This window comes from Oryctolagus cuniculus, chromosome 1, assembly GCF_964237555.1.
Source record: "Oryctolagus cuniculus chromosome 1, mOryCun1.1, whole genome shotgun sequence".
Classification (NCBI taxonomy): domain Eukaryota; kingdom Metazoa; phylum Chordata; class Mammalia; order Lagomorpha; family Leporidae; genus Oryctolagus; species Oryctolagus cuniculus.
The window spans coordinates 231,579,295-231,604,171 of record NC_091432.1 but is presented as its reverse complement, the minus strand read 5'-3'; the positions used below and the strand labels follow the sequence as shown (position 1 = coordinate 231,604,171).

The 24,877-nt window shown below is 61.0% G+C and overlaps 2 protein-coding genes across 8 annotated transcripts; one reads left to right on the top strand and one right to left on the bottom strand.

The window, feature by feature from the left end:
• Positions 1–2,059: 2,059 nt before the first annotated feature.
• On the bottom strand, positions 2,060–9,577 carry SWI5 (SWI5 homologous recombination repair protein). The gene is made up of 5 exons (XM_070057451.1): positions 9,345–9,577; positions 9,008–9,056; positions 4,950–5,071; positions 4,244–4,338; positions 2,060–2,395 (listed from the first exon to the last, which is right to left on the bottom strand). The coding sequence occupies exons 1-5, from the start codon at positions 9,560–9,562 to the stop codon at positions 2,331–2,333; spliced, it is 549 nt and encodes a 182-aa protein (XP_069913552.1). The 5' UTR covers positions 9,563–9,577; the 3' UTR covers positions 2,060–2,330.
• Positions 9,578–9,687: 110 nt separating this feature from the next.
• On the top strand, positions 9,688–24,462 carry LOC100352725 (golgin subfamily A member 2). Of its 7 annotated transcripts, XM_008251006.4 has the most exons (27): positions 9,688–9,850; positions 11,137–11,259; positions 12,060–12,140; positions 15,507–15,614; positions 15,885–15,928; positions 16,046–16,109; positions 16,493–16,549; positions 16,706–16,786; positions 17,616–17,654; positions 17,838–17,900; positions 17,986–18,079; positions 18,165–18,271; positions 19,133–19,191; positions 19,504–19,645; positions 20,300–20,389; positions 20,500–20,607; positions 20,782–20,869; positions 21,068–21,414; positions 21,667–21,780; positions 22,278–22,523; positions 22,602–22,677; positions 22,896–22,990; positions 23,196–23,411; positions 23,500–23,602; positions 23,695–23,801; positions 23,881–24,031; positions 24,113–24,462. In XM_008251006.4, the coding sequence occupies exons 1-27, from the start codon at positions 9,764–9,766 to the stop codon at positions 24,325–24,327; spliced, it is 3,105 nt and encodes a 1,034-aa protein (XP_008249228.4). In that variant the 5' UTR covers positions 9,688–9,763; the 3' UTR covers positions 24,328–24,462. The 7 variants fall into 7 exon arrangements, with proteins under 7 accessions (XP_008249228.4, XP_008249229.4, XP_008249231.4 ...); XM_008251007.4 differs by lacking the exon at positions 12,060–12,140; XM_008251009.4 differs by lacking the exon at positions 15,507–15,614.
• The last annotated feature ends 415 nt before the right edge of the window (positions 24,463–24,877 follow it).

The window sequence follows — 24,877 nt, the reverse complement described above, 5'->3', positions numbered from 1 at the left end:
ACAGAAAGGTCTTCCTTGGCCGTTGGTTCACCCTCCAATGGCTGCCGCGCTGCGGCCGGCGCACCGCACTGATCCGATAGCAGGAGCCAGGTGCTTCTCCTGGTCTCCCATGGGGTGCAGGGCCCAAGCACTTGGGCCATCCTCCACTGCACTCCCGGGCCACAGCAGAGAGCTGGACAGGAAGAGGAGCAACCGGGACAGAATCCAGTGCCCCAACTGGGACTAGAATCCGGGTGCCGGTGCCACAGGCCAAGCATCAGCCAAGTGAGCCATGGCGCTGGACCCCCCCCTCCCTTTTAAAAAGATTTATTTATTTACTTGAAAGTCAGAGTTACACAGAGGGAGAAGGAGAGGCAGAGGCAGAGGCCGAGGTCTTCCATCTGCTTATTCATTCCCCAAATGGCCACAATGGCCAGAGCTGCGCCAATTCGAAGCCAGGAGCCAGGAGATTCCCCCGGGTCTCCCGTGCCGGTGCAGGGGCCCAAAGACTTGGGCCATCTTCCACTGCTTTCCCAGGCCATAGCAGAGAGCTGGATCGGAAGTAGAGCAGTTGGGTCTTGAACTGGTGCACATGTGGGATGTCAGCGCCTTGGGGTGCCTTTACCCACTACCCCACAGTACCAGCCCCTGCTCCACTTCTTTTGTTTTAATTTTTAATTATTTATTCTTTAAAGATTTATTTATTTTATTTTAAAGTCAGAGTTACACAGAGAGAGAAGAGGCAGAAAGAGAGAGAGAGAGAGGTCTTCCATCCAATTCCATCCAATGTTTCACTCCCCAATTGGCCGCAATGGCTAGAACTGTGTCGATCTGAAGCCAGGAGCCAGGAGCTTCCTCTGAGTCTCCCACATGGGTGCAGGGACCCAGGGCTTTGGGCCATCTTCTACTGCTTTTCCAGGTTATAGCAGAGAGCTGGATGGGAAGTGGAGCAGTCAGGTCTTGAACTGGCGTCCATATGGGAGGCCGGCGCTTCAGGCTAGGGTGTTAACCCACTGAGCCACAGCACCGGCCCCTGCTCCACTTTTGATCCAGCTCTCTGTTATGGCCTGGGAAGGCAGTGGAAGATGGCCCAAGTGCTTGGGCCCCTGCACCCACGTGGGAGACCTGGAAGAAGCTCCTGGCTCCCAGCTTCGGATTGGCCTAGGTCCAGCCATTGTGGCCATTTGGGGAGTGAACCAGTGGATGGAAGACCTCTCCCTCTGCCTCTGCCTCTCTGGAACTCTGCCTTTCAAATAAATAAATAAATGTTAAAAAAAAAAAACAAAACACTCAGGACTTAGTCTGGTCTATACGTAGGCAAGAACTTAAAAACCATGAATGGAACTGCACTCTAATAACAGGTAAATTACAGGTTTTCCTTAGAAACATAACCTTTCTCTGTACAGTTTTATTGAAGATAAAAACCAATTTGTTTGCAAAATAAGCTTAGTTTTCTCAGATTTGGTTTGGTCATTTACATGAGTGTCGGAAGAAAAGTGATTAGGCACCTAGTGAAAAACTATTTTTCATATGAGAAAGAAGTCCACGTGGTACAAATCTGTTTGCCCTGGAGTAGAATGTGTGGGCTGTTCTCTAATGGGAAGAAGGAACACAGGACAAAACTGAAGGCTGAAGCACCCACAGAAGGCTAGAGCGAGGAAAGGGGCTGAGGAAGCTGCAAACAGCTTATGAAAGATCAGTCTTGAGAAAGGAATTTTGTATGTAATCAAGTTGGCCAAAAAGTAGACGGAAATAATGAAAGTTGTGTTAAGAAGGGAGCACTCATGCTCTGCCGGAACCAGCATCTAGCGAATGTCGCACTGCTCACTCTGTTCTTATCTGCTTCCTGCCAGCCTGCAAACGTAAGCTTCCCAGACGCCATGCACCGGCTGTGTGGCCTCAGGCACCTCACTGCCCAGCTGAACCTCCACTTCCTCATGAGCGACACGGGCACACGCACATAACCCTGACACGGGCACACGCACATAACCCCGACACGAATCAGCAGAGCTGGGGCACTGCACACTGAGCCTGCTCTCCCCACTCACCTGGAGACCATCAGAGAAGGAGTCGGTGCAGGTTCCCAAGGAACTTGCTCATGTTTACTGACAGACAGAACATACACATCCGGGCACACGTGTCCTGGGGCACCCCGGGAACCTCAGGGTTGGGAACACCCCTTCCTCCCCGCACCCTCTTCTCAAAGTTCCCTCCGGCCTCAGCCTGGGCTCTTTAGGAGAGGTCTCCGGCATCTTCTCAGTGGAGACCTTGTGGGTGCACTGGTTGGGCTCTCACTGCTCACGTCCACATGCATGTCCCTGGGGGCGGGGACAGGGGCTGTGAGCCTCTGCTCAGTCATTCACGTCCAGCCCGAATTCCGGATACAACTCTTTGGTGGTGACACCTCGGATCACAGCTGCAAGGAAGGAAGGGTGACCGAGCAGTGAGGGGCAGTGGAAGGGACAGGCCAGAGCCCTGGGCCAGCAGCACTGCCCTAACCGTCCCGAGACTCAGCCCTGGCTCACGCCAGAGCCCCTCGGCGGCCAAGGCCTCTCCCCTCTGGTTCCGGTTTGGGCACCCCACACTAATCACTTGCCCCTGAGCTCTACCAGGTTCCAGCTACTGTCTTCAACACCTGACCTGCCTGGGAGAGCTCGCTGAACCCTCACCCATTGATTTATTTTTAGGCTTTATTTATCTGAGAGGCAGAGAGCGCTCTGATCCTCTGGCTCACTCCCCAAACGTCCACAGTGAGCCCAGGCTGTGCTGGACCAAAGGCAGGAGCCGGGGACTCGAGACAGCTCCATTCCGGTGTCCCGTGCAGGTGAGCCATCACTGCTGCCTCCAGGGGGCTGTACTAGCAGGAAGCTGGAGTCGGGAACTGGAACCGGGTATGGAACCGGGTGCCTCACTGGGAGACACCAGAGTCTTAACCACTAAGCCAAACCTCCCCCTACACAGGCTGCAGGGCGCAGCCGAGTTCCCCGGGAAGGCTTCTCCGCACACAGTGGCTACAGGCGTCGCTTTAAAATCAGTCATCTCCCGCGCCTGCCCTAAACCTGCCTCTGCCGGCCCCGAGTCTGCAGCCCTCACGGCGCGGCTCCTCAACTCTTACTCCGAGACTCGTCCCTTTCCCGCCGGGAAGAGTGCTCCTCAGGGACCCTCCGACCGCCTTATCTGGCCCCCACGGGCCACCTTGTTTTACCTCTGCTTTCTCGCCACTGCTGCCCTTCGCTTCCTTCCTAACACCTGCCACGTTTTATAACGAACTGGCTGTACCCCCAACTTAACCTTCAGCCTTCCCAGCCCAACACGAGACGAAGCCACGTGTGAACACAGACTGTCCAGCGTCTGACTCACCAGTGTCCCCAGCATCCTGGAGAGGGTCTGGCACAGCACAGGTGCTCAGGGAGAGGCCACGGGCTCCAGGTCACGTGGCCCAGAAGTGACAGGTCTCAGGCTGGGTTCCACCTACCGAGAGCTTATGCTCTTAACCACTAGGCGACCTCCTCCCCTTTCTCCGTGGGCCTTGGTTTTCCTCTTCCTCCATCTGTGTTTCCTTCCTCACTCCGGGACCCATCCTCCAGTGAGACTCGGAGAAAGGCAGGCCTCCCTGTGCCATGGAAGCAGCACTCGGAGCTGGGCTGCAGCTGGGTGGGCACGGGCTGCAGGATAGCACAGTGCCGCCGACCCCAGCGGGCAGAGGGAGCTGGAGAGGCCGGAGAGGGACCAGTGCGGGTTTCCTCAGCCCCAGGCCAGTCTCGGCGTCAAGGTGGCTGTCCCAGCTGGCCTGGACATACAGGTGTCTCAGCCTTGGCTAAAGCCCTCGGGACAGCAAGACTTTGTTCAAGGAAGAAGACAATTCTCCTTTAGCCCACAAAGGGTCACCCTTTCTGCCTCTTTAGCAAGGCAGCCACTTGAGGCACAGACAGCGTCTCTATCAGTCCAAGCAGGCCCTGGGAGCCCAGAGACCCTTGGCCTTGGCCTAGCCGGCGGCCGAGCCCTGCTCAACCCTGCCTGCAGCTCCAAAGCAGGCTCTTCACTTGAGGAAAAGACCAGGAACTCGGGTAAGAGCCGTCCTGCTGCTTTGCTGCTGGCCAGGGAGAGCAGAAGCTGACAGAAGAGGGGCTGGGAATCCCAGGAATGGGGCAGCCGAGAAGGGTGGCAAGGTGGCGAGCTAGGAGGCTCAGGAGCAGAGCCCACGCCCCGCCCCCCAGACAAGACGCCCTCGAGTCCCGGGGCTCCTCGGGACTCCGCTGCTCACCCAGCTTGCCCAGCAGCATCTGCGCCACGTCCTTGATGTCGTTGTACTCGTGGAGCTGGGTGACGTGGTCCTCCAGTTCGTCCACACTGTAGCCTCTGGGGAGGGACGGAGGAGAAGGCTGTTGAGAGAGCTGAGGAGGACCCCGCTCCGACAGTAATGAGGAATCTGCCTCAGGATGTTCTCAAAGGGGTTGCTGGGTGTGAGGCACCGGGGATGTGGTGGACCCTACCCTCACGACGCCCAGAGCAGGGCAGGGGATCGGCCCAGCCCCTCACTCCTGCCAAATGCGCCTCCCTTAGGGAGGAATCCCCGGGCACAGGGGAGACACTCCTATGATGAGCACGTGATCCAAGCAGCCGCAGGCTCCTACAGGCTGCCGGGCCTCTGCCGTGTGGCTGGGGTGAGGACATCGGGAGCCAGCTCCGCACACAGAGAACTTCAGCGGCAGGACGAGAATGCAAGTCTGCATGCGGGCAGAGCAGAGGCAGGGGGCGTGGCTCCAGAGAGACGGGGAGAGCGACAGCCTCCAGTCCCCACTGCTTTCCAGTCCTGGCTCCAGGCCCCGCTCAGCCCAGGCCCCTCCCTAGGCAAGAGGCTGCAGAAATACCCTGAAGCCCACAGCACAGTGCTGTTCCTGGGCTGGGTGTTGGCTACTGCCGCTAGCTGAAAGCTCCCTCCACCGGGCGCAGGAGCCAGCAAGACTTACTCAGACAGTAACTGGGAGATCTCCTTGTCCAGCATGTCCCTCCTCTCCTTCAGGTTCTGAATGTCAAGGTGCAGAGACTCCTCCCGGGTCCCCTCAGCCTGGCCAGTCGTAGAGGTCGGTCGCTGAGCGGCACAAAGAGTCATCAGCTGAACTGATCAGCTACCCACCACACAGAGCCTACGTGATGCCGGGTGGTTACTCCCCACTTCTGCTTGGAGAGATCCCCTAAGCCCTAGAACACTACTACACTTCCCAGCTTCCCTTGGAACGCAGTGTGGCCCTGTGACTAAGTTCTGGAAAGTGGAACTCAAGTTGCAACATCTGGGAACCCCCTTCTGGGAGAGGGCTTCTCTTTCCCGGGCCTTCCTGCTGGCTGGAATGCAGATGTAATGTTGGAGATGAGCAGCCATCTCGGATCATGAGGTGGGAGCCACATGTTGAACATGTGTTGGAACAAGATGGAAGCCTGGTCCCCGACGACTGTTTACACCATTGTTATTTGGGGTTCTCTTTTGCTCTCAGCCAAACATAATGCTAACTAATGGGCCATCCTGGTCCCAAGCTGACTCCAGAAAATCCACTCCAGGCGTCCTCCTTGGGTTTTCCCCCATGTCTGCAATATCGCTGGGTTTATAATCCCCTAGGGTAACAAGAGCCTCTCCCCTGGGGCTGCAGTTCATTTCTGTCCTCTCTGCCTCTCTGCTGTGAAGGCCAATGTCAGGCGCACAGCCAGGCTTCCGGAAGTACACGTGCAATGATCTGTCTACCTGGGACAGAAGAAGTTAAAGGCAGCCGGCACTGTGGCACAGCGGGTAAAGCTTCCACCTGCGACATCAGCATCCTATATGGGAGCAGGTTCATGTCCTGGCTGCTTTACTTCCAATCCAGCTCCCTGCTGACGGCCTGGGAAAAGCAGTAGAAGATGGCCCAAGTGCTTGGGCGTTTGTCAACCATGTAGAAGACATTGATGAAGCTCCTGGCTTCAGTCTGGCACAGTGTTGGCCATTGTGGCCATCTGGGTAGTGAACCAGTGGATGGAAGATCTCTCTCTCTGTATCTCCGTAACTCTTTCAAAGTAAATAAATAAATCGTAAAAACAACAACAACAACAACAAAAAACATGGGGTCGGCGCTGTAGCATAGCAGGTAAAACCACCACCTGCAGTGCCAGCATCCCATACGGGCAGCAGTTCATGTCCCGGCTGCTCCACTTTCAATCCAGCTCTCTGTTATGACCTGGGAAAGCAGCCGAAGATGGACCAAGTCCTTGGGCTCCTGCACTGCATGGGGACCTAGAAGAAACTCCTGACTCAGCTCCGGCCATTTGGAGAAAGAATCGGCAGATGGAAGACCTCTCTGTGTCTCTCCTTTCTCTGTAACTGCCTTTCAAATAAATATTAAAACAAAACAAAACAGGCCGGCGGCACAGCTCACTTGGCTAATCCTCCGCCTGTGGCACCGGAACCCTGGTTTCTAGTCCCAGTTGCTCCCCTTCCAGTCCAGCTCTCTGCTGTGGCCTGGGAAGGCAGTGGAGGATGGCCCAAGTGCTTGGGTCCTGCACCCGCATGGGAGACCAGGAGGAAGCACCTGGCTCCTGGCTTCGGATTGGCACAGCATGTTGGCCATAGTGGCCATTTGGGGGGTGAACCAACGGAAAAGGAAGACCTTTCTCTCTATCTCTTTCTCACTAACTCTGCCTGTCCCAAAAACAAAACAAAACAAAACCAAACCCCAAACAGTGGCAGCCAAGGAAGGCATGGTTTGTGTTCCTAGGTCAGTGGCACGGAACAGTCACTCAATCAAGATCAAGTGAACAGTATCAGCTGGGCACTGGCACAGGCTCAGGGCTGCAGCAATGGGAGACATCAGGCCGAGCCCCAAAGGGAAACCCCAGCAACTAGCCCCTTTCCCTAGACATACATCTCCACTAAATCTCTCCTGTCAGCTGGCATGGAAGGCCCCCCAACCGCTTCGTCTAAAACGTTAGTGCCTCCATACATTCACTATCCTTTTACCCTTATGTTTCAGGGAATTTCTTACCACCTGACATGTGGAATATCAGAATCTTTTTATAAATTTATTTGAGAGGCAGAGTTAGAGAGAGAGACAGAGAGGTCTTCCATCTGTTGGTTCACTCCCCAGATGGTCCCAATGACCAGGGCTGGGCCAGGCTGAATCCAGGAGCCAGGAGCTTCCTCAGGGTCTCCCATGTGAGTGCAGGCCCAAGCGCTTGGGCCATCTGCTGCTGCTTTTCCAGGTGCATTAGGAGGGCGCTGGAGGCCGGCACCGCGGCTCCGCAGGCTAATCCTCCGCCTGCGGCACTGGCACACCGGGTTCTAGGGTTCTAGTCCCGGTTGGGGCGCCAGTTCTGTCCCGGTTGCCCCTCTTCCAGGCCAGCTCTCTGCTATGGCCCGGAGTGCAGCAGAGGATGGCCCAGGCGGAGGATTAGCCTAGTGAGCCGCAGCGCTGGCCAAAATAAATAAATCTTAAAAAAAAAAAAAAAGTAGACACATCTCAAAAGATGATGTGTACAAACTGGGGTTTGGGATGGGGGAAGGGTCAGTGAAGCACACTTTTTTCCTCTGCCAGTCTCCCCCTCTCTGTAACTAGGCCTTTCAAAGAGAGTTACGGAGAGAGGAAGAGACACAGAGGGATCTTCCATCTGCAGGGTCTCACCTCAAGCCTGCAGGGACTAGAAGCCAGGAGCTTCTTCCCGGTACAGGGGCCCAAGCACTTGGGTTGTCCTCTGTTGCTTTCCCAGGCTCGTGAGCAGGGACCGGGATCAGAATGGAGCAGCCGGGACTCTAACAAGGGATGCTGGCGTCCCAGGCGGGGGCTTACCCCTGTGCCACAATGTTGGACTACGAAGTGTGAGCGTGAGCGTGAGTGTGAAGGGAGGAAATGAGTCAACAGGGACAAGAAAGGCATGACACACAGACTCAGACACCACAGCACGCCTAGGGACCGTGGCCACCGGAGCCGTTCAGGAAGAGACACACTCACTCCCAGGCTTTTGGCCAACTGTGGCTTCCCAGGTCACCTGGGCTCCCTGGGCCTCACCTATCACCCTACTACACCTGAGGCCACCTAAGCCCGGGGTCCCCCCCTCCTCCTCACAGAACACAGCGCCTACACTTCTGGGTTTTTCTTTTTTTGCCTGTTTATCCTCTTTAGCCTGTGGCTCCCGCAGGGCTGGGGCAGCCCGACACACACCTGCTTGGAGCAGCTGTTTTCTCAAATCTTTCCTGATCTCATGGAGCCTGGGGGGGGGGGGGGAGGTGTGAGAAAGGGGAGACTTGAGTTTGGGGTGCCGCCAGAGGAGACACTGTCAGCACCTAAAGGAGGGGTGCGCCTCCCCCTGGAGCTGTGGCCACCTTAGGAAAGGGAGGGTGGGAGAGGAAAGGGGGGCTGGGGGGCGCAAGCAGGAGGGGGGGCTGGATACAGATGGCCCCTCCCTGGAGGCCACAGGGCAGGAGGGAGACCTGAGGGGCTGGGAACCTCCCGGAGTTTTGTTTCGGCAGGAAGACTAAAGAAGGCCCACCTATGGGCTGCGGTTGGGCGGAGGAGGCTGGGGGCAGCCGTGACAGACCGTTGGTGGGGGGCCACGCAGACATCCGCCCCCGGTTGGGTGGCTCAGAAATAGTCATGGAGTGGAGGGGGCTGACACACTCAAGGGGTCGGGGGGCTCAGGAACCCTCACGATTTGGGGTCTGCAACCATCCTCACGGGTCGGGGGCACAGGCACGGGTCGGGGGCACAGGCACGGGTCGGGGGCGTGGGCACCCCCACGGGGTCAGGGCACAGGCACGGGTCGGGGGCACCCCCACGGGTCGGGGGCGCAGACACGGGTCGGGGGGCACAGGCACGGGTCGGGGGCACCCCCACGGGTCGGGGGCGCAGACACGGGTCGGGGGGCGCTGGCACCCCCACGGGTCGGGGGCACAGGCACGGGTCGGGGGGCGCTGGCACCCCCACGGGTCGGGGGCACAGGCACGGGTCGGGGGGCGCTGGCACGGGTCGGGGGGCACAGGCACGGGTCGGGGGCGCGGGCTACTCACCGGCGACCGGAAGGCCCCGCGGCAGCGGCGGCTGGGTCCTGCTGCAGTCCTGGAGGGAAGCGTGGGAGAGGCTGAGCCCGGAGCTGCTCTGAGGGAAGGGGCCGTGGGGCGGGCGGGGCACCGCGACCTGGAGCGCCCGATGGCTCGGCTGGGTGGGCACAGACGCGCTTTCGGGATCAGCGTGGGCCCGAGGAAGGGCTGGGCGTGAGAGGGCAGGGTCTGGAGGACGCGAAAGGAGGCCCTGAGGTGCTTTCTGACTCGACGAGGCCTGGGCACCTCGGGGAGGAGTCAGGGACTGTGCCTGCTGCAATGTCCCCGCTCTGCGCTCCGCGCCCACCTCCTGAGCCCTGGGGTCCGAGGGCCCCGGTGCGGGGGCGCCTGTGGCGAAAGGGGGTCCAGGGCGCGGGCCGGGGAGCGGCCTCCGGGGTCCGCCGACCAACTAGAATTCCGTGAGGGACGCCATGACAGCGCTCCCAGAAAGCTGCGCGCGCACCCAACGGAAATCCGCCCCGCCCCCAGAGTGGGCGGTGCCGGAGCTGCGCGCGCAGCTCCCATTTTGACGCCTCGGCGGTACTGGCAGAGACCTGACCGCGCCCCTCTTTATTCCGTCCTTCTCATTGGCCAATGGGCTTGAAGCGTGGAGGCCACGCCCACCCAGCCTCCTCGCTCTGCCCTGACCCGGCCTCTTCTGGCTCAGTCACACAGCTGCGCGGTAGCTGCCGGAAGCAGTTCGCATTGGCTGCCGGGATCGCGGTGATGTGGCCCCCCCTGCCCCCGCCCCCTCCCCGCCCCGCGATGTCGGAGGAAACCCGACAGAGCAAATTGGCTGCGGCCAAGAAAAAGGTAAACCGCTCGGGGTCGCCCCCCGGCCCAGCCCACTGCCCCCTGACGGCCGGCCGGTCGGTGGCCGGGGTCTGGGCCGCTCTGGACAGCACGGGTCGAGCCCCTCGGCGCCCCCTGGCTTTGCCCACCCGAGTCTCTCGGCCAGCCCCGCCCCTCAGGCCCAGCCCCCGCCCGCGCTCGTGGCCCCCGGGGGGCTTCGGGCCATTGGCTCCCGGGGCCCCTCGGCCCAGCCTCAGACCTGGCCTCCGGCCTCCCGAAGCCGGACCTCCTCGGGGTCCGTGGGCTGCGGTCTCCAGGGACTCGGGACCCAGCCCCGCGCCCCCTCCCCCTGCGCGGAGCGGCGACTCGGGCGTGAGCAGGGCAGAGTGGAATGCAGTGAGGCCAAGTCGCCCTCGGGACTGTCATTACCCCGGCTCGGGCTTTGATCTCCGGGCCACGTCCCTAAGAGGCCTCACCCCCTCTCTGCTTCCTCCCGCAAGGGGACTAGGACTTGGGGACCCCTTCCTAGCTGGGACACTGACCGTGTGAGCTGTGTCCATTCGCGGAGAGCTGGAGTGTGGGCAGTGTTTCTGGGTGACCGCGGGAAAACTGGATTGGTTTCCCCCAGGTTTCTGCTCTCCAGAGACGTTTTGGGGGTGTGCGGGTTCTCAGGCTCAGGTCAAGTTCCCTGGTCCTGGGAGCAGATGCCCCCAGTCAGGCTCTCTGGAGTGACCGCTGCGTGACCGTCTGTGGGCCAGATCTTGGGAGGCCAAACTTTATGGCCTGACCCCCCCCCCCAAGGGCGTTATTGAAGCTGGGGGAGCAGCGTGGTGAGGCCGCCCTGGAGCTTGGGTCGGAACCTGGCTGAGGTCCTAATGGGCCCTGGGCTGGGATCCTGCCTGGTTCTGCCCTCTCCTCGGTCTCCAGGGTTCCTCGGGTGACCCTGGAAGTGCTGTGAGGTTCTGATGTGGAAGAGAGGACCAATGTCTTGTTGCCAAACCACACAAGTACAATTGCTGACGACATGATGTCTAGTCTTCTCCCTCTACCTCTGGTTTTGCCCACGGCAGCTGCTGGCCTGGCAGAACCCCAGACGTGAGCGTTAGAAGCTGATTTTAAATCCATCATTCCCTTCTATGAGAGCACGTTGTCAGGTCCTCAGACATAGACTGATGGTTCCGGCCCCTGCAGGGTTGTGGTGGCATGAAGTCTGTGGTGGACGTGAGCGTGTCTGGGGACACTGTGCAGTGGGAGGTGACCGCGGGGCGTAGGGCATTCCAGAGAATCCACTGCTGCTCCTCCCACAGCTCAGAGAGTATCAGCAGAAGAACAGCCCTGGTGGTCCCGCAGCAGGAAGGAAGAAGAAGAAACTGAAAAATGGCAGCAGCCCCGAGACAGCCCCTGCTGGGGGCTGTCACCCCACCGAGGATGTGAGTGGTGGCCGGCCAGGCCCCGGGGGTGAGGGCTGAGGGGCAGTGGGGTGGGGGTTGGGTGTGAAGAGGACGATGGAAGGTGGCGGAAGGCAGTGTAGACGCTGGGTAAGAATTCTGGGTTGAGTGCTCCCTTTCCCTCTCTGGGGTGTGACGTAAGGCAAATCGTTGAAGCTCTCTGGGGCTCTCTTTGCACATCTGTCACGTGGAGTGGGCTGATGTTTGAGTTTTGCTGTTTTCGTCTTCATCCAGAGCACAGGGTCCTGTAACCACTCCTCGTCGCTGGTGTTTGCTACTTCCTCATCCCTGGCCTCGAGGAAAAGCCAGGCCAGTGAGAGCAGGCCCGGCCATCGGGCTGTCCCTTCGGCAGCCCCAGGCACTGGGCTGAGGCCGTGGCTCTGGGTGACCTGAGAAAAGTCCCATCCTGCCCTGGGCTTCAGCTTGGTTGCATTGGAACAGCGTCTCCTGATTGTGAGCTGTAGCCTCCGTGTTCCAGTGAAGGCTCAGGCGGAAGTCTGGCTTTGCACACGGAGAGTGGGGGGTGTGTCTGGGCAGGGTCTGAGAGCCGTGCTGGTCCACGACAGCACTTCCTGTGACTCTGGGGTCTGGGGACTGTTCCCTCTGTCTGGTAGGCAGCAAGTGGCCAGTGAGAGGATGGGGAGCTGGGGACCGCGGTCTGGATCTCTGCTCTTCCTCGGCCTCCGTTTCCTGAGCCCGCGCTCTCCCCGCGTCCTGGCCTCTCTCTGAGCCACGTCTCTGTTTCTTCCCTGCCCTTGTTTCTCCCTCTTCGCCACCTCTAGATTCAGGACATTCTGAAGGTGCTGGTGTCCGACCTTAACCGTTCCAATGGGGTAGCGCTGCCCCCATTGGACAAGTGGAAGGTGAGGCAGTGCCGAGGCCCCCTCTCTGGCTTGCTGTCTCCCAGCTGTGCATGTCCCCGAGGCTTGTCTCGTTTGGGGGAGCCTCTGTCTCTGGCCTGTTTTATGTTGCTGCCATTAACCCTCGGCTGCTTCTGTCTGCTTCCTCCCCTGCTTGGCTCATTGACTTTTCCCCTTCCCTCATGTCTTTTGTCATCTTGGGGAGGGTAAGGCACACCTCAAAGATTTGGTAATTTAGGAATAACTTCCAGAGCAGGTCTGTGGGGTTTTGGGCTTTTGAATGCCCAGTGCGGTCAGACTAGGAGAGATTTGAAAAAATATAAACGCTGTTTCGTCTTGCCTCTGGGCAGGTAGACCAGCTGGAAGTTAGGGAGTTTTCAAATTGATGAATCCCTTTTGGTTTGAGAGTAGAGAAGGTAGACTCAAGAGAAAATGAGTTGGCTTTCTAATGGCAAGGATGGAGGTTAGCTTTCAGAGGAACTCACGGGCAAGGACGGGAGGCTACCCAGACAGACCAGTGCCAGGACGCTCTGCCCCTCGTCTCTATGACAAACCAGATGGGATGCTTAACCGGAATCACTGGGCCCGCGGATGGCAAAGGCATTGGCTGCACAGTGGTAGAAGTGGAGCAGGACAGGAGGCGCCGGGGGGGTGACAGTCCTCTGAGAGGGGCAGGGGAAGGCGGCAGTGGGCCAGCTGCGTGGCCAGGTGGGGGAGGTGGGTTCTGAATGGACTCGTGGCTGGAGGAGGTGGCGTTTGAGGCCATGTGAAGACTAAAGCTGGTACCATTCACCCCCACATGAAGAGTGGGGAGGCAGAGGGACCATGAGGTCACAGGCCGCATCGTGAGGTCATAGAACGCCTGCAGGCCTGCAGGGAGCCTGGGGGTGGGGGAGGGGCAGGGCCCAGGCACATGGGGCTAGGTAGGCCATAACCTGCAGATGATGCTGGCACGTCCTGTCTAACTGCCCCAGGGCCTTCAGCCAAGCCAGTGTAGCAGGGCTGATCCGGAGATGGGCCTGGGGGAAGGGACAGGTGGCTGGTCAAGCATCAGGGCTGCTCCCACCCAGTTAGGTCCGGCCAGGGGCCGTGACTCACTCTGGCCTCAGAGGAGACACCAAGTGGCGTAGTGTGGGCAGGGCAGAGGCACGGAGAAGTCCTGACAGCTGTGTGTGTGGCTCATAGAGGCTCGGTTACTTGAGCCATCACCGGTCTCGCTGGGTTCACATGAGCTGGAAGGTGGCGTCAGGAGCGGGCGCTGGCAGCAGACCCAGGCTCTCTGAAGTGAGGTTAGGCCTCTCATCTGGCATCCTGACCACTAGGCTAAGCTCCCACCGCAAGACTTAAAATTGTGAACTTGGTTGTGCACAAAATAATCACGGTACATAGATTCAATTTTTATTTACTTATTTATTTATTGGAAAAGCAGAGTTACAGAGAAGCAGAGAGAGAGGGAGAGGGAGAGGGAGATAGAGAGAGGTCTTCCATCCGCTCATCTACTCTCCAAATGGCTGCACATGCCGGAGCTAGGCTGATCTGAAGCCAGGAGCCTGGAGCTTCCTCCAGGTCTCCCAGGTGGGTGCAGGGGCCCAAGGACCTGGGCCGCCATCTGCTCCCTTCCCAGGCCATAGCAGAGAGCTGGATCAGAAGAGGAGCAGCCGAGACTTGGACTGGTGCCCATATGGGATGCTGGTGCTGCAGGCGGTGGCTTTACCTGTGTTTAGCACTGGCCGCGGTACCTATATTTAGAATTGCTCAGAGGGGCTGGTGTTGTGGCAGTGGGTTAAGCCACCTCCTATGACACTGGCAGCCATGTGAGTGCTTGAGTCCCAGCTGCCCCATTTCTGACCCACTTCCCTGCTAATGTGCCTGAGGAAGCAGCAGAAGATGGCCCAAGTGCTTGGGCCCCTCCACCTCATGGGAGATCGGATTGGTGTTTCTGACTCTTGGGCTTTGGCTTGGCCTGGCCCAGTCTGGGCTGTGGTGCCCATTTGAGGAGTGAACCAGCAGATGGAAGATTCTCTCTGAGTTCCGCTCTCTCTCTGTCACTCTGCCTTTCCAATAAAATAAACCTAACAAGTGAAGGAAACTGCTCAGAGAAGTGTTCTCCCACTCCCCCATGGCTCCTGTGTCTAATCTTAGAGATCAGTGAGAACTGAGATGCTGAAGGGCCTGGAGCCTGAGTCCACAGCTGGGCGTGCAGCCTCCCCAAGGTCTCAGGCCTGGCCCGCTGCTCTTGCTAGATGGTTTCACAGATGTAGTCAAGGCAACAGTGGATTCTGAGGACAACATCACTGTGGGCAGTGGGTTCCAGGCCATGGTCACGGTGAAGCTGCGGACTCAGCACGCCTCACCCTCATCTGTAGGCTTTGCAGCCTGGACTCTAAGGAGGCAGCCGATTGGGCTTCTCAGCGGCCAGGGCTGAAGGGTCCAGAGAGCAGGCAGCAACCCCCCACGTCCACTCAGCTCCCCGGGCTGGTGTCACGTGTTCAGCCATCTTGGCTGTGTGTGGCTGTCTGGCCTGCGGACGTGAGGTGGTCTCCAGAGCCAGATGCTTGGACTGAGAGTTAGGCCTGAGCCTGGGGAGAAGCTGGATGGGGCTGGCCGAGGGAGGGGGTCCCGCTGGGGGAGGAGGAGGGGAGGCTTCTGCGTGGCTCCGAGTACTGGATCCCAGCGTCGTTCCCTAGCAGTGTTCCTGGGAACGAGGCGCCAGGACCTCCATGTGCCAGGTCACAGGGCAGACGTCTCACCTGTGATTTCCTGCTCATTTTCGGTAGAGCAGGTGTTCCTGGGGCTGAGAGGTGCGCCATGAGGCGCTGTGGTTGATTTTATCTCCAGGAGGCAGGGAGAGGCTTCCTGGGCAACATTTCTCCTTGGAAAGGCCCGAATCGGAGAAACACAGCGATGGGTGAGGCAGAGCGGAGGGCAGGGAGAAAGGGCGGAGAGCAGGAGAGGGGAGGGGGCCCCGTCACCACGGCGGCCTCCGCCCAGCAGGGGCCTAGAGTTAGGGTCCCTGTGTGGCAGAGACTGCTTTCTGGGGGAACACAGCCATGCGCCCTGATTTCGGTGCCTGTTCCTTCTGCCTGCTGCGGCTGCCAGAGGGCAGAGCCTTTGCTGAGGCCCAGGGAGAACCGGGGCTTGTGTCCACGGAGGTCGTACCCCCCTTCCTTTGAGCTTTGGCTACCTGGCAAGATGCCACATGTCCAAGCCTGGTCAAGCCATTCCCACAACCCCTGTGGTTCCCAGCATGTGTGACTGTCACTCTGACTGTGCAACATCTGTCCCACCTGCCCTGCACCCTGTGTCCATGGCAGCGAGGCACCTCCTCTCCTGCACGGCCCCCTCATCCCCTGCTGTGTTCTGTGACAGGCGCCCAACGACTGTGCGGCTCCTGCAGCACCCTCTGCTGATGCCACCGTGTTACCTGGCGGTGTAGCGTCCCCTGGCACTAGTCTAACCAGCACGGCGCCGACTCAGGTTTGTGCCTCTGTCCTCTGCCTGCTCCCCGTGTGCTCGCGCCGTCTCCCTTCGCCGAGGCCTGCGCCTGCTGTGCGTGCTCTTCTCCCACCTCCCGGCGCTTGGTTCCCAGAGCCAGGCACCCTTCCTGGGCCCCGGGGCTGGGGGCCAAGATGGGGCTTTCTCGTGAGGTTGTGGCAGTGCAGGTTGCTGGGAGGAGCGGGGCTCCTGCCACCCCTGGGGGGATCTTCCTGGGAATCAGGTGGTCACTGTCTCTCTCTTCTCCCTCAGAACCATGCTGCTGACCATGGCCCTGCCCTCATAGATGAGACCAAGTGAGTGTCTTCCTGTGCGGGCAGCAGTCCCGAAGCCGTGGGAGTGAGGGCAGCCACGGCCTGAGGACCTCTTTTGCATCAAGCCCCTGCACCCCTGACCTCTGTGTCTGTCCCTAGGACTTTGTCATCCACGGAGAGCCTGCGTCAGCTTTCTCAGCAGCTCAATGGTCTTGTGTCCGAGGTACCCAGGAACTGGCCTCAAAAGGGAGGACAGAGAGGAAGGGACAGACGTGGAGGCTGGGGTTGCTGAGAGCGGGGCATCCTGGACAGACTGACGGCTGGGCAGTGCTGGGCACGCTGGGGGACGGCTTCTTCGTGGAAGCCATGCAGTGCAGGACGTGGCCTTGAGAACGGTGACTCTGTCTGGGCACAGGAAGCGTAGGAAGAGCAGCACTTGCGAAGGGAGGGGATGGCGATGAGACCCAGGAGAAGCTGGCATAGAGGGTTATGGGAGGAAGAGGCCAGGCTGGGCAGAGCAGTGGTGGTGGGGAGGAGAGGCAGTCTGAGGGCAGGGACTTGGCGGTGGAGGGCGCAGCATCTCCAGGGGGCTCTTGTCTCTTCTAGTCCACATCCTACCTCAATGGAGAGGGCCTCACGGCTTCTAACATGAAGGATCTGGAGGTGAGTGGCTCTGCAGGCCCGCCCCCCTGCCCTCTCCCAGCGGGGGCCGGGTGCCCCACTGCCAGCTGAGACAGCCCGTGCCCCCAGCCCTAATGACTGCTCTCTCTACCTCTCCCCCAACCCTCCTGCAACTCCTGCTCTCTGCATGCGCCTCAGAGCCGGTACCAAGAGCTGGCAGTAGCCCTGGACTCCAGCTATCTAACAAACAAACAGCTCAGTAACACCATAGAGGAATTGGTAAGAGTCCAGTGTGGTCCCCTGATTCCACGCTGCCCACCCTGGGATCCCTTTCCCCACAGAGCTCTGAAGAAAGGGGCTGGGGGCCCTGGGGCCGAGGGAGAGTGGGAGCTGGGGCCCAGGTCTCAGCTGGAGGGACCCCAGAGCATGGAGCATGCAGCATGGCTCTTCCTGTCGCTGCCCTCTCCGCCTCCTCTTCTCCAGACACCCCTGCTTGCATCCCGGCCACACTGGCCCTGGGACGGTGGCCTCTCGGGGCAGCGCTGGCCACGAGCCGCTGTTCCCGCCCTGACTCCGGCCCTGACTTGAGTTTGAGTTTGGACAAGCGCCTCTCCTCGCTGGGCTTGAGTTTCCCAAGGAGGTGGAAATGGCGGTTGTCAAAGGTCTCTCTTAGCTCTAAGAATCCAAGATTTCCAGGCTCCCTGGGACATAAACCTCAGGGAGAAGGGATCTTAGCTGTGCTTTCCACTGCTGTATCCCTGCTGTTAAGAGCAGCCCAGCCCCCGTGCAGCACGTGCTGAGCTGTGGAACGACGCGCGCCCTGTACATCCGAACCTAGCGGAAGGCCCGTCTTTTCTCACGTCCATTTCTGGAGCCTCACCTTACTGTTCCCCGAGGAGACTCCCGATTCAGACGAGCTCCATAGCTGTGAGCGCAAACCAGCAAAGACCCTCGTGCTCTTTCCTTAGGAGTGTCAGGACAGGTCCTGGCCCACAGGGCCTGAGAACGTGCCAATCCCGCCCTGGCCCCCTGCCCACCCCCTCTTGCTCTGGGAGTGGAGTCGAGGGGACATCCTAAGTCACCTTCCTCCCTTTGACTCTCCCCACAGAAACAACAGAACCAAGAAACTCTGGATCAAGTGGAAAAAGTAATGTGATTTCTATGTCTGCTCACTGCATGGCTGCTGGTCTGCACCCCCCCGCCCCCGCAGGGCCCTGAGATCTGATCTCATCCCTGGGCCCGTCCAGGACCATGGTGGCATCTGGGGCCGTGTCCTGTGCCATGCCATCTGTGCTGCCCCAGTCAGGGAGATTCTTTTCTCTTCCTACAGGAGAAGAAAGAATGTCAGCAGAAGTTGGCCAAGGAGCAGGGGGCTTTAAGAGAACAACTGCAGGTGAGTGACCCGTGGTGACCCTCGCCTGCCCCAGGAGAGCAGTCCTTCCTCTGGCTCTGAGCCCGTGTTTGGCTTCCTCCTAAAGGTTCACATTCAAACCATTGGGATTCTTGTGTCTGAGAAGGCGGATTTACAGTCGGCCCTGGCTCACACCCAGCAGGCAGCCAGGCAGAAAGCAGGTGGGACTGAGCCCCCCCCCCCCCAGCCAGGCACCTGGCAGGCCTCTGGGGGCCCGGGGCTCCATCTCGACCCCTCTGCTTCCAGGAGAGTCTGAGGACCTTGCTAATCGCCTGCAGACGACCCGCCAGCGCGTCGGAGAGCTGGAGCGGACGCTGTCTGCCGTCTCCACGCAGCAGAAGCAGGTGGACAGGGTGAGCCCGGCCGCCTGCCCAGCCACTGGCAGCCTGGTTTCCTAGCAGGGAGTGAGTGGACAGGTCCCTTCTGCAGCCCGGAGTGGGCCAGATGCAGTCCGGGCCATTTCACGCGGCTTTCATTGGTGCCAAAGAACCTGGGACCGAGTTGGGTGGTGAGTGGGGGTGGCTGTGCAGGGAGCACTGGAGACCAAGCGCTGGGAGCAGGGATGGGGTGCTCGGGCTGGGAAGGCCCAGAAGAGCATGCGAGTTAGCATCCGTGAGGGGCCGTGTCGGATGGGAGAGGGGCCCTCAACCCCAGGGAGGGGAACATGGGGCTGGGGGCGTTTCCCCTCTGCTGTGGCGAGGGTAGACTGTGTGAATGCTGCACCGTCCTTCAGCAGGTGACAGAAGCTTAGACACAAACTCGGTTTCCCTCCGCGTCTGTGCCCTCATCCCTGGGGGAAAACGGGCCCAGAGCATGCGACCAGGATGCTCAGGTCTCAGACAAGCGCTGCAGCTCTGCACTGCGTTTTGCTGTTTTGTGTCTCTCGACAAAGAGGAGGGACAGTCACTGCCTCCTGGGGTAGCCGTGAGAATCAAGCGGGGCCGTGAGCCTGGGCAGTGGAGCACTGGGAAAGGGTTCAGAGTGACGCTGTAGCAGCAGGGCCACAGCAGTGCTGCCCGCTGTCTCTGAGGCTCCGCTAGCCAGCGGGAAGTCAGAGCTCCTTCCCTTCCTCTTCTGCCCTGGGCTTGGCAGGCCTTGCCGGAGAGCGAGGGTGAGCAAGCGTGGCTGAGGCGTGTGCCTGTGGCCACTGTGACCAGCGCCCCAGCTCCACCATGGACCTGCCCAGTCCTGACGGCGCTTTTCTGTGTTTGCAGCACAACAAGGAGTTGACCCAAGAGCGAGATGCTCTCAAACTGGAGTTATACAAGAACAAGTAAGAAGGGGAAGTGGGGAGGAGTCTGGGGGACTTAGCACAGGTGAAGAGGGGAGGGGTGCCGGGGAGCATGAGGAGCAAGCGGCTGTACAGGTGGGGCGTGTGCACACCAAGCTCTGCTGCCAGCTGTGCCACCGGCTCGTGCGATGGCCTCAGGCAGCTCAGGTCCTCTCTGGCCTGCCCCGTGAGCGAGCTGGTTGTCGGGGCCCCTCCAAGGCCAAGGTTCTTGGGAGGTGCAGCAAGAAGGTGGGTTGGTCACCAGCGTGGTCCTCTCTGTTGGCTCACTGCCCTCGCTGCCACCTCTCACGGCAGCAGAAACAACGAGGACCTGAAGCAGCAGAACTCTGAGCTCCAGGAGAGGCTTCGCGTCCTCGAGACAGAGAAGAAGGCCCTGCAGCTGGGCACGGAGGAGCTGCAGAAGAAGCTGGAGATGTCCGAGCTGCTGCTGCAGCAAGTACGCGCCTGTGCCGGAGCCCAGCCCCAGCCCCAGCCCGCGGGCGCCAGCCCAGGCCTGTCAGGGAGGCCCCGGCCAAGAGCTGGGACTTCTGAACCCTTGTTCTGGTCCTGCCCCAGAAGCCTCCCGGAATGGCTAGAATTCTGCACAGAGCCCCTGCCTGACCTACACAATCAGAATCTCAGACACAGCTCTTCAAACATTTGTATTCGAGCGTCTCGGTTTCCACTGGGAAGGCAAAGGCAGGCAGACAGAGATGGAGGGAGATCTTCCATGCACTAGTTCATGTCCCAGATGCCTGCAAGAGCCAGGGCGGGGTCAGGCGGAAGCTGGGAGCTTGAAACTCAATCCAGACTCCTGTGTGGGTGTCGGGAGCCCTGGAGGCCGTCCCCTGCTGCTTCCTCAGTTGCACAGTAGCAGGAAGCTGTGTGGGAAGTGCAGTAGCCGTGACTGGAGGCAGGCTGTCTGCTATGGCATGCGGGCATGCGAAGTAGCCACCCACACACTGCACCGCACACGCCCCCAAACCCTCGTGTCATCCATGCCCTTGGTAGGCTAGCCTGGGAGCCCCAGCCAACACTTGACCTCTTCAGTGACCCTGAGTCCTGCGTTGGCCCTGAGGGCTTCCTTTCTCACCTTGTCCTCCCCACTCAGTTCTCTAGCGAGTCTGGCGCCTCTGACGGTAGGCAGCAGCTTCAGCAGGCCATGGAGGAGCGGGCCCAGCTGGAGAAACACGTGCAACAGGTGCGGCTTGGCAGGAGGAGGGGGTCTTGGGAGGAGACTAGAACCCGGGCGGCCAGGAGCAGGTGAGCATCCGCGATGCCTCCTCCAAACTTCTGCGTCCATTCTCGAAGCTGCTGGAGACGCAGACACACCTGCGGATGGACAGGGACCGCTACGCAGAGGGCCTGGAGGAGGAGCGTGCCCTGTGGCAGGAGAAGATGCAGCAGATGTCTGCGCAGGTGGGCAGCCCCGTGGACAGGCCCCTTCGTCTTTCTGGGTGTCTGTAAACGGGCGCAGCACGGGCACCTGCTGTGGCCTGCACCAGAGCTGGTCTGTGTTTGGGTTTGGGGCAGCGTCGTTGCAGAGGGAGGCGGTGGCCCCCGCTCACGGCTCTTTTCCCTGTCTCGGGGCAGCTGTGCACGCTGAGGGAGGAGAAGGAGCACGGCCTGAGTCGGGTGCAGGAGCTGGAGACCACCGTGGCCGAGCTCAAGAGCCAGAGGGGTGAGCAGGGGCGGAGGTGGCCTGGGAGCAGGACGGGGGTCGGGCGCCCGGCGAGGGTGTTGTGGCAGAGGGAAGCAGGGCTGTGCCAGGGGCTGGCGAGTCTCGTCATCTTCTGAGGCTCGGTGACCTCATCCGCAACAGGGGTGGCGCACCCACTGCCCGCCGTGCACGGCCCCTGATGGCTGCTTCCTTCCTCAGCGGAGCCTCCCGCCCCGGAGTCCGCAGCGCCCCCCGCGGGGCCGTCGGCGGCGGAGCAGCAGCTGCAGGCGCAGGCTGAGCAGCTGCAGAAGGAGCTGGAGAGCCTGGCGGGGCAGCTGCAGGCCCAGGTGCAGGACAACGCAGGCCTGAGTCGCCTGAACCAGCAGCAGGAGCAGCGGCTGCTGCAGCTGGAGCGGGAGGCGGAGCTGTGGGGCAGCCAGGCCGAGGAGCGCAAGCAGATCCTGGAGAGCATGCAGAGCGACCGCGTGACCATCAGCCGCGCGCTCCTGCAGAACCGGGAGCTCAAGGAGCAGCTGGCCGAGCTGCAGGATGGCTTCGTGCGACTGGTGCGTTCGGCCTCCCTGGGCAAGGCCTCTGGCACAAAACACTTCCCTCTGGGCCTCATTCCCACCCCCCACCCCTGGTCAAAGGGGACAGTGTGGGCCTAGGGAGGCGCCCTGGGAGCCAGGCCCCTGCTCCAGCGTCTGTTGGAGGGGAGGGCTGAGTCTCAGCCCTCCCGGCACTGTGGGAGGTGGCACCTGGTGCTGGGTCCCGATGCAGCCGCTTTGGGTGGCAGCGGATCGCTTCTGTCTGTGCAGAGCAATGACAACATGGAGCTCACCAGCTCGCTGCAGGCCGAGCAGCACGTCAAGAACGAGCTGGCCAAGAAGCTCGGCCAGCTGCAGGAGAGGCTGGGGGAGCTGAAGGAGACGGTAACGCTCACTGCCTGCGAGGGGTGGGCCATGGGCACAGGTCTCTGGGGAGGGCGGTCTAGGCCCAGGAGGGGGCCGCTCCAGGCTGGAGTGACAGGTGACCCCCACTGTCCTGCGGCTCTAAGAGCTGGTAGCCCCGGGCTCCTCCCGGGGCTGGACGTCATTGTCCCAGGGAGAGGCGTGTCACCCAGCTCCACTGGTCACTGCACAAAGCTGCCCCTTGCTAAGCCTCAGGTTCCTGACCAGGGAACTCAGCGTTTCCCTCTCCAGGTGTTGAGGAGGAGCTGAGGTTGTGCTTGTAAAGGAGTAGGCACGGGCGTGCCCTAGAGGATGCCTTCCCTCTCGCGTTGGCCTCAAGTGAAAGTGATGGGAAGAAGGGGATGAGTGTGAGGCGGGGTGCAGGAGACACGGGGCCGTGCCTCCCCTGCAACCAGCGTCATCGGTAGCAACCCCCGCCTGCCCTCACGCTCCCCCCACCCCCTTGGGTCTCCCCGCAGGTGGAGCTGAAGAGCCAGGAGGCTCAGAGTCTGCAGCAGCAGCGCGACCAGTACCTGGGCCACCTGCAGCAGTACGTGGCCGCCTACCAGCAGCACGCGGCTGCCTACCAGCAGCTGAGCTCCGAGAAGGAGGCGCTGCACAAGCAGATTCTGCTGCAGACGCAGCTCATGGACCGGCTGCAGCACGAGGAGGTGCAGGGCAAGGTGGCGGTCCAGGTGGCTCGCCAGGAGCTGCAGGAGACCCAGGTGAGGGCTGGCGGGCCTGGGCGGGCCCCGGGGGAGGACCTTGCACCTGTGTGCCTTCTCACTCTTCCTGGCCCCCAGGAGCGCCTGGAAGCTGCCGCCCAGCAAAACCAGCAGCTGCAAGCTCAGCTGGGCCTCCTGGGCCTCCCTGGAGAGGGTGAGTGAGGCTCCCACGGGGGAGGACGCAGCTGTGGGGGAGGGGGAGGGGGCTTGGCAGCACAGCGTGGATTGAGAGAGACTCTGAGGACGGCTGAGCCCTCTCCTCTGGGCAGTGGCTGCCCTGGGCCCCCCAGGGAGGGTGGGCGCAGAGGGGAGCCCTGAGCTTTCCTCCTTCCCTCACCGGATCATCTGGGGTCCCTCTGGCTGTGCCCTCAGGAGATGGGGAGGAGGAGGAGGAGGAGGAGGAGGAGGAGGAAACTCCCCAGGCCAAAGTGCCCGTCCCAGAAGACCTGGAGAGCCGAGAGGCCGTGGTAAGCCAGGCTGTGCCCTGTGCCCTCTCCATCCCACCTTTCCCTGCCTCCCTCTGTGGCCCCTCCTTATATCTTGATTCCCCCCTCCCCCACTTTGATTTCTCTTGACCTCACACCTATCCTGGGAGCCAGTGGTGAGATACCATTCCTCCCAGGAACAGCAGGTGCACCTGCACACACGAACTCATTCACCTCTTGCCCGTAGGTGACGTTCTTTACGTCGGCTCTCGCCCGAGCCGAGGAAGAGCGGGCCCGACTCCGCGGGCAGCTGAGGGAGCAGAAGGCTCGCTGCCGGCGCCTGGCTGTCCTTGCCGTGCCATCGCAGGGGGAGCCCGAGGGGACCTCAGCCGCTGGGACTGGGGGTGACTCTGTGTCTGGGGAGACTCACCAGGCCCTCCAGGGGGCCATGGAGAAGCTGCAGGTGAGGGGTTCTCTCCCGCCACGGGCCAGGAAGGCTGGGGGCTGGGGCCGGTGACCGCCGAGCCCTGACCCCATGGTTGTGGCTCCAGACCCGCTTTCTGGAGGTGATGGCGGAGAAGGCGGAGCTCCGAGAGCGGGTAGAGGAGCTAGAACACCGCTGCATCCAGCTCTCTGGAGAGACGGACACCATCGGTGAGCCGGGAGCGCGGGCCCTGGCAGGGGGAGCTGCATGGGGTCGCGTGGGCCCGCCTCTGAGCGCTGCCCGCCGCCCCGTCTGTGCGCAGGAGAGTACATTGCCCTCTACCAGAACCAGAGGGCAGTGCTGAAGGAGCGGCACCGGGAGAAGGAGGAGTACATCAGCCGGCTGGCCCAGGACAAGGAGGACATGAAGGTGGGGGCCCTGGACCCTCCTGCCTCTTGGGGCGGGGGCCGAGGCCCAGGGCAGGGGCGCTGAGCACCTCTCCTTGCAGATCAAACTCCTGGAGCTGCAGGAGCTGGTGCTGCAGCTTGTGGGCGAGCGCAGCGAGTGGCAGGGCCGAGTGCTGGCTGCCGCCCCGGACCGCGCTGACCATCCCGCTCCTGCGGCCCCAGCCCTGCAGGACGCTGCTGACCCGCAGGCTGGTGAGGAGAGCGCCCTGGGCACGGGGGGCAGGCCGGAGCAGAGGCGCGGGCAGCTTGCTCAGAGCCCCCTCTCTCTCCAAGGGCTTGGGGAGGTGAGCCTCGCCGACACCGTGGAGCCTGCGCAAGGAGAGGCTGGGGAGGGCTCGTCCACGCAGAACCCTACCGCGCAGCAGATCATGAGGCTGCTGCGGGAGATCCAGCACCCCCAGGAGCGCCCAGGCCTGGGCACCAACCCCTGCATCCCCTTCTTCTACCGGGCTGACGAGCACGACGAAGTGAAGATCCTGATCGTCTAACCCCAGATGCCCTCAGCCCGGAGAGCCCCGCCCAGTCCTTGCCACACCCCTGCAAGCCACCCCGCCCCCTGCCCCTCCATCCCAGTTCCCTTCCCTCTTAGATAGAACCCTGATGGGGAGAGAAAGGCCTTCCCTCTTAGATAGAACCCTGATGGGGAGAGAAAGGCCTTCCCTCTTAGATAGAACCCTGATGGGGAGAGAACGGCCTCTAGGCTGCCTCTCTGGAGGACCCTCGGGGGCTCCTGGAGCCTCCTCATTTCCAGCTCCATCCTCAGAGGCTGTGACCAACGTAGGCAGCGTTTGTGTGGCCCCCAGAACAGCCCAGACCGGGGGGCTCTCCTCTCCTGGGGCAGTCATCCAGGCAGTTTTCATTGCTCCTCTTGGGCCTACTGTCAGCCTGGCTAGGGTTTAATCTGGCCGGGACATCATGTGGGGGCCTCAGCAGGCACGGACAGGAGCAGGCAAGAGCCATGACCTGGCAGGGACATCTCCAGTGCAGGCCAGCGTCAGGCGATGGTCGTCTCCAAGCCACAGGCATCCGTGGGCGAGG

Coding starts and splice junctions, on each gene's coding strand:
- SWI5 (XM_070057451.1), bottom strand. CDS start 9,562: ATGGGAGCTGCGCGCGCAGCTCCGGCACCGCCCACTCTGGGGGCGGGG. Junction 5,072..9,007: donor GCGGGGCCTTCCGGTCGCCG/GTGAGTAGCCCG, acceptor TGTGCCGCTCAG/CGACCGACCTCTACGACTGG. Junction 4,339..4,949: donor ATCTCCCAGTTACTGTCTGA/GTAAGTCTTGCT, acceptor GTCCCTCCCCAG/AGGCTACAGTGTGGACGAAC.
- LOC100352725 (XM_008251006.4), top strand. CDS start 9,764: ATGTGGCCCCCCCTGCCCCCGCCCCCTCCCCGCCCCGCGATGTCGGAG. Junction 22,524..22,601: donor AGGAGCTGCAGGAGACCCAG/GTGAGGGCTGGC, acceptor CCTGGCCCCCAG/GAGCGCCTGGAAGCTGCCGC. Junction 22,991..23,195: donor TGGAGAGCCGAGAGGCCGTG/GTAAGCCAGGCT, acceptor TCTTGCCCGTAG/GTGACGTTCTTTACGTCGGC.